The sequence below is a fragment of the Dinoponera quadriceps genome, unplaced genomic scaffold (genome assembly GCF_001313825.1).
Source record: "Dinoponera quadriceps isolate SergipeBrazil2010 unplaced genomic scaffold, ASM131382v1 scaffold316, whole genome shotgun sequence".
NCBI classification, from domain to species: domain Eukaryota; kingdom Metazoa; phylum Arthropoda; class Insecta; order Hymenoptera; family Formicidae; genus Dinoponera; species Dinoponera quadriceps.
Genome location: NW_014554530.1, coordinates 936,059 through 943,690, shown reverse-complemented (window position 1 = coordinate 943,690; position 7,632 = coordinate 936,059). Strand labels below are relative to the sequence as shown.

At 43.4% G+C, this 7,632-nt stretch overlaps 1 protein-coding gene across 1 annotated transcript; it reads left to right on the top strand.

Moving 5' to 3' along the window:
• Positions 1-427: 427 nt before the first annotated feature.
• Positions 428-2,888, top strand: LOC106751865. The gene is made up of 6 exons (XM_014633083.1): positions 428-582; positions 1,167-1,261; positions 1,394-1,493; positions 1,950-2,137; positions 2,230-2,280; positions 2,367-2,888. Exons 2-6 carry the CDS (start codon positions 1,175-1,177, stop codon positions 2,448-2,450), a joined length of 510 nt encoding a protein of 169 aa, XP_014488569.1. The 5' UTR covers positions 428-582; positions 1,167-1,174; the 3' UTR covers positions 2,451-2,888.
• Positions 2,889-7,632: the final 4,744 nt, after the last annotated feature.

The window sequence follows — 7,632 nt, the reverse complement described above, 5'->3', positions numbered from 1 at the left end:
AATTTTAATATTATACGGCGTTTTTCTTCTTCTTTGTTTATGTTCGATCTTATTTTCCTTGAATTTAAACGTGTTCACAGATGGATTAAGCTAATTTGTTAGATATTTTCCTCTTTCATCATTTATCTAAGAACCTTTAACAAACCATATCATTGTTAATCTCTTCCGCATGAATTTTGATATTAGCGCCGCGCGAAACGAATTTTAATGGCGAAAAAATACATATGACATATTGACTCCATTCGAATATTGAATATTTGAATTGCAGCCACGAAATACTGCAGCCGAAGGTTGTATCTTTACCCCTAGCTGGTTGCAGTTCGGAGTGTCGACAGGTCGGCACAGTTGCAGGCTTTGGGGAAAAAGGGAGCAGCCGATGTCGTGACCTGCCGTGGCGAGGTGGAGGGGATCTTCGGCGATGACACGACGCCATTAACCGTACGCCCACCGACGCGTGCATGGCACTCTTTGCCAGTTCCAGTGTAATCCCGAGGCGATTCGAGCACTCGAATCTTGGCGACCGTGGCGGTAAACCGTGTCTAGGAAGAAGTGCCGAGTAGGAGCGTTCTTTTCACAGAAATCGTAAGTACGGGTCCGGGGAAGAGTTACTTCCGAAAACAGAAGTCCGCGTCTAGTGGCGTGCCGAATAATTCCACCGCATCGTGTGCCATGGCAATGGAGGAAAATGCTCGAATTGTGTCGCAAATCGGGACGTCGTGAATTGTGACGCTGAAGAACGGGAAGCTACGCGTTTCTTCGAGAGAAAACGTGACGACTCGGTAGTGCCACCTTCGTCATTTCACGCACAGCTGTTGGAATATGCGCGTCCGACCCGAGAGTCCCTCTTCGTGTAACATGAGCCGGTCAGCGTTGTCAACTTTTGGCGCATTCTCACAGCGTTTTCGAGATTGACTCGCGAAAGTGACGGCTATTGAACGTTAACGAGATCGTTCGTAGGTGGCTTTCGCGCGCGGATAGGATTCCAGCTCTTTAAATCCCGCGATTTAAAGGCTTCCGCGCGTGCAGCTTCGTCATGCTGTTTACGTTGGCAATTCTGACACGAGCGTTGACGCCCAGGTTCCGCGACGCCGCTCGATAACGTCATCGCGTTGTTGATTACACGCGCGCGCACTTTACGTCCTCTAAAGTTCGAATTTGGATTTTAGCGCGAACAATGACGATCCTACAGTCCTGTTGGTCCCCTTGCGTCTGGTCGAACAGCGTCAAGACCGGCTGCAAAGCTATAGCGTTTTACACGGTGGTGAGTATTCTCCTTCGATTGATTGATATCTTTTGTCTCCTCGAATCGTAGGTAAGACGATAGTATTCGGGAAAAGTCTTTGATATCATAAAATTCGCTGTGTGAACAATGAGTAATCGATATTTCTTTCAGGCGATCAGTATAGTGTTAATTACATTAATAAGCTACCAAATGGCCGGCGGCGATTCCACGCAAATATACAATCCGTTGTTCGAGGCTGACGTCAGGGGTTGTAAGTACAGCACAGAATTCCTCATTTTGATTTGATCTTAAGAGAGATACGGATCTCATTAAGATGCGATTAATTGAATCTCGAGTCGAAATTTCACTCCTCCATTAAGTCTACTTGGTTGTACATTAAGTCGTTATTAGGTTTCCCATTGTACTCCTTTAATACTTTACAAAAGGGGAAGTTATTTCTATTCCTCCATTAAAAGAATTAATGTGGACTTAAGTAGACTTAACGTAATATAATGTGGAACTAAAATTTCGACTCCGTCTCGCAGTCGCTAAAATCTTCGCACACTCGCGCAGTTCTCGAAACGAACGTTTCGTGCGAAAATTTTCCACTCGTCGGTTGTAAAATATCATCGTAGTGTTTATCCCGAGAAATGAGATAAATACAATTTACGATGCTTTCAGTTGTCGCGTGAAAATATCAAAGTGTGGAAACGTCTGTGATTTTCAGCCATGCAAGTCGTCGGTGGCTTCTTCATCGTCTACTTGCTGCTGTTGATTATAACCGCCTTGTTTGTGGTGCACGGAGTGAAGGAAGGAGTGCGCGGCTGGTTGCTGCCATGGCTCATCTTGTGGTTCATCGTTTGCATGTTCCAGTTCATCTTTGGCCTGTGGCTTTTGGGCGGTTATTACATCTACGTGAGTCCTTCCTTTCCGCTACGGCGCTGATCTCTTTACCGTCCGACATGCTATCGTACGAATCAAATCGCCGGTTTGTGTTTTGCTTTCAGTTGGACTCTGTATTCGCGACATTGTGCAATTGGCTCTGGATGTCTTACAATGTAAGCGCATACACCGATCACACACTTCAGCGTTATCTCAAGTATTTCTCGTTTTTATATCTCTATCGTGTTTTCTTTTATTGCAGATATACTGTTGGCTGGTTGTTTTGTCGATGTACAGAATATTCGCAAAGTTGCAATCTCCCAACATAGAACTCTTGTGGCCTTGAAGGGGAGCAGCAGCATACGCGAGCAGCGATACGTGCACGCGAATGATACACACGAGAGTACATTAATTGACACCAAAGTAAGGAGAATTTCTGTGTGCACTTACTCGCAAAAATCAACAAAGGTGATTTGATCTTAAGAGAGATACGAATCCCATTAAGATGCGATTAATTGAATCTCGAGTCGAAATTTCACTTCTCCATTAAGTCTACTTGGTTGTACATTAAGTCTTTTATTTTAGGTTTTCTATTGTACTCCTTTGATACTACAAAGAGGGAAGTTATTTCCGTCCCTCCATTAAAAGACTTAATGTGGAATTAAGTAGACTTAATGTATATATAATCGTAAGAAAAAGGCGCGTGTCCGTAAAAGTCGAGGCTAATGGTTTCAGTACCTATGTTAGAAGAGTTTCGACGGATATTTAACTCGGGGAAAAAAAAGATCATATATGAAATTTGCCCATATATGACGACATATAATCATGTACGTCCACAACGAAAAAATATTGTTGTTTACAAATTATATGCAAACACAATCGAAACAAATGCTTTTGGCTATTTGTGCTTCTGGCGGCGCGTGATATCGACATTTAATTAAATGACAAAACAACATTTTTTTTCGTATAGACATATATGATTATATATATTATCACATATGTATGATCAAAACATATGGGCAAAATTCATATATAATTTTATATAATTATATATAATCATATATGATCATTTTTTTCCCGGGAAGTTGACGAACACACTTTCTCGTCGACTCTCGTACTTTCACGCAATCTTCCTTAGATATAGATCTTTGCGAATGTGTACGTACTTTTTGGCGTATGATATGAATAGCTCTATTTACACTCAACATCACACGCACACTTTCGGTAACGCTTTCAAGAGTTTGCAATTTTAGGCCGCGTTGAACGCGTGATTGCATCGATACGAATCTCTCATTCACGTTATACCGTAGTGCCTTTCTACTTAAGTGTCAATAATATATAATTAATGAACCGGATTAACTAATTAACCGGAATTAAAAGGATAAGTTTCTTATATTCCATATAGAAGACTGAGAGAGGCCTTTCAAAACGTCCGTCCAAATCATAGTAGGTTAGAAGCTATTTGGGACCTTAGAATCTCCTTTAACGGGCAGATAAAAATAACGGCAATTAATCATTACGTTAGTTGACAATTTGTGTCTCTTTATACGGTCATGATTGTTCACATGATTTTATAGATATTATACAATTTTTGTACAAGCTATTTTATCTGAAATATTAGTCAAATAATGTATAGAGAGAGAGAAACAATAATGTCTTCTATTTATATCATATATAAGCGAGGTATACTAGAATAAAGAAATTTTACGTTATTTTCTTGTATCTTTATCATCAGTAAAATTGTAAATTTCTCAATGTAATATCTTCCTTTCCGTATCTCCTCTTCCATAAACTGTTCTATTTCCTTAATATGTATACATATATATAACAATAATTACATAATCATTTTTAATTACTAATATACGTTTACAAATATATGTTGCAAATTTGTCGATAATTTATGAAAAACTAATTGCTTTCGCGATTTTAATGGTTACGTGTCACTTACGTTGTATAACAGATGGCAGGACGATTCACTTCATCACTCAGACGAAGAAGAGATTTACCCACGGATGATACATTATATTATATTATACATGAGATAAGAAATTCTTATAAATATTGTAGGGAAAAAATGCCGCGGCCTTCCCCAATTTGTGTTTACATATAACATAATATTATTAACATATCTACATGTGCTACTTCAGAATCACTTATAATGAATTAATATTTTTTAGTATCGTACGAGAAAAGAATCACATATATACGTACTGAAAATTCATTCGTATAAAAACGATTAGAAATAAACGATGAAAAAACACAGGACATTGTACATACGCAATATTGCATACGATAATATTAATTAAAGTTATTAATTCTGTTTAACACACGAATTCAAACGACTACGAGATTTAAGACATATCGCGCGGTGTGCATGGGACACGTCCACGCGCATGACCAAGAGACTTCGACGCGCGCATGAGCGTTGACGTGCGCGCGCTCAAACTCGTATGACACAATTCCGCACCTCTGAATGTTTGATTCGTTGGGAATTGTTACGTTCCGTCGCGGGATTAATTTACGAGCGAGACCTGAGAAAAATCGCGAAAGGCAGGATCCTCGCCGGCACGGCGATGTCTTTGCGAGAAATCAGACGCTTTCTAAGCGACCCGAGCCCCGTTCCTGTTTCAGTGATTAATGACGACGCGAGAAATCCTCCCTCGTCGGACCACCGGGTTTGCGCGAGCCTGCCTGTCGAAGATGATATTAATGGATTCGTCCTAGTGAAACGTAGTTTCGTATCTTGCATCCAATTAGCGACGCCGCTTGTCGTGAGTCTGTACAAGGAGAAGGAGGAAGAGAAAGAGAGAGGGTGTGCGCGAGCGAGCGCGAGAGCTTGACAAATTCTCGCGAAATAACGGCGCATGTCCGCGGATTAACGGCGCGCGTGTCCATATCGTCGCCTTTGGCGGCGCTCGAAACATAGTTAAGCTGATATTTCGCGGAGATAGCCGTTACCGTTTGTCTTCGCTTCGGATGCGCGGCCGTGCGGGATCCGTTTTGTCTACTTTCGCGGCCGCGTACCGCGAGAGGAAGAGCGATCGTATCTATTTTACTTATCCACATTTCGACTTTAATTGGCTGAGACTGCTCTGCATATTCAAATTACAACGTGTGCCGAAAAATCTTTCAGCTCCAATAATACTTTCATTCCAAGCGCTCATTACACCGCACATTCAAGTGTGCTATTGTTATACAAATATACAAAAGTGATATATTTGACCGAGATTATTTTTACATGCTTTTCGTCGATTTAGCTTACATAATTTAAAACGTTTAATTGTGTTAAATGAACACGTCCAATCGTGTTAAATGACGTGGCTTAAAACGGATAAAAGATATGTGTAAGAAATGTGTAAGAAGAGCTTCAGCTGAAGGATTTGCAATGTGGAAAAAAAGAGAGAGAGAGAGAGAAAGGCAAATATATGTATATATATATTTGAAACTGTATTTGTGTGCATTCTAACGTATTTTCGTGAACTTGGAATTATTTTTGATTTTTCCCGCTTCACACACGGTATGCAAGAGCGTTGAATTATCAGGGACGACGAGGTTCATGACTATTGCATCGCCAAGTAGCGTTTTCTGTGGCCGCGACCGCTTTTCAGCGCCGATAGCTCTACGTCGCGCGCGCGCACACACACGCGTATTAAATTGTAGGCGGCGTAGAAGTACTGATAAGACTGATACGGTGCATAACGCGTCCATAAATGGCGTAGAAAAGTATGAATGGGACATTCTTCTCGCACCGATAACGCCAGAGAGAAACGCGGCCGTACAGGTCCGTTCAAAGCGCACGGCCCGCAAGCAGACCGCCGATGCGTATTTTCCGGTTTGGAACTTCGGATGCGTAGCGTCCGCGTATCTCGGTCGTGCGTGAATAGAAGAGAAGGAACGTGCTTCTCGGGCTGCGTCTCGTCTGAAATAAGATTCGCGACGGCGATAAGGGCGGTCGAGGGCCTCGGGAGATTCGTCCGCGATAGAAGTCGGCAGACCGAGAAAGTGACAGCCGGCGGAGCATCGAGCGGAGAGCGACGACAGAGCGACTCCGCCGTCTCGCGCCGAGACGAGCGAGTCAACGGCCCTAAACGTCAAGCGGAAAGGGCGGAAACGCCGGGCGGCGCATAAATAAGCGCCTGGAAACCACAATGCTTTTGCCGCGGAGACATCGCGTGTGGGCAGCGCGGTGCGCGCGCGTCTCGCCGGCCAACCGACCTGAAAATCAATGTGAAACAATTTGGCTGACGACCTCACGGCGTGACACGCCGTAAATCTACGGGACGTCGATGATCCGCGCGAGTATTTCGCGTCTCAGACGCGCCGCGACGGAACGTGACGTCCCGCCACGTCCGATGCAAACTGGAATTCTAAATCACGCACAGTGCGTGGCCGATTTTAATACGAGATGCTTTTTATATAATGTATTCTTGAACTTTTGCCGGCCCCGTTCGATACAAGATGTCACTACGGGAGGATCTTCGCTTTCACGGTAAATTTCTTACCACGTAACACAACTGATTATTATTATAATTAGCATAATAAGCGAAGCGATCGTTACCGTGAACCGGGGAGATTTATTACCGTAATCTTACCGCGCAATATTTGCGAATACTCCGGCTTAACGCGAATTCAATCGGTACGTACCTCTCCGTACTTCCGTGATTAACAGTAATTACGCCCGCGAGTACCGTTTAAGGACACCGCGGACTTTCGACTTTCCCTTCCCTCTGTCTGCCAATTACAATCGCTCGGATGAGTCTTAACGTCGCGTTTCACGAGTCGTTGTCCACCGCTCGTTAAGCCGGTTTCACGATTTACGATTCCGCCGAGCGAAATGCGAATAATCGAGAGAGGGGGAGGAGCGCCTTGGGAGAAAATGAGAGAGGAGGGCGAGTTAAAGGGAGCGGAATCACTCGTAATGGCCGTAAGTCGGATCCGCGGCGAGCATTATGCTTTCATAAAAGATCACGGCGCGCGCATGAAAGTCCCGTCGAGTTTATGCGGCGCCCTGGCTCGTCCCCGTAAAACGGGGATTAATCCCTCCGCCACTCGTGTTAATCCGCGACGAATTCCGCGTGTAACGACTCCTTGTTAGTTCGCGCTTTATCGTTTTCATGAATGAGACGCGATGACTGGCGGCCCCGCAGATAAGTCGACCCCGTTGGATATCGACCTGTCGGACCGGAGGAATGAGCTGTACTGTAATCTCAGATATGTCGTCTTGTGACTCAGTGTGGTTTCTCAAGTGGTTTGTCTGTGTTTGACAGCTATAAAAGTTTCATTGGTTTTCCCTTAAGGTTGGTCCGTAGAGCGCTGGATATTCGACACTGAGGGACCCCTGCTTTCATTACTGAAAAAAAATACTCTCCTGCAACTTTATTTAAACTATCTAAGTGATAAATGTTGAGAAATGATCCCTGAGAAAATAGTTCGACGGGCCAACTGCCTTAAGCATGGAAAATGCCAATCGGAAGCGTATTTCGAGATTAGAATATCTCGTTGATTGTTAATTCGATTCGAGTATTTCC

Excerpts from the sequence above, each read along its gene's own strand:
- LOC106751865 (XM_014633083.1), top strand. The coding sequence starts at position 1,175 with ATGACGATCCTACAGTCCTGTTGGTCCCCTTGCGTCTGGTCGAACAGC. Across the intron at positions 1,494-1,949 it reads CGAGGCTGACGTCAGGGGTT|CCATGCAAGTCGTCGGTGGC; the intron begins GTAAGTACAGCA and ends TGTGATTTTCAG. Across the intron at positions 2,281-2,366 it reads GGCTCTGGATGTCTTACAAT|ATATACTGTTGGCTGGTTGT; the intron begins GTAAGCGCATAC and ends CTTTTATTGCAG.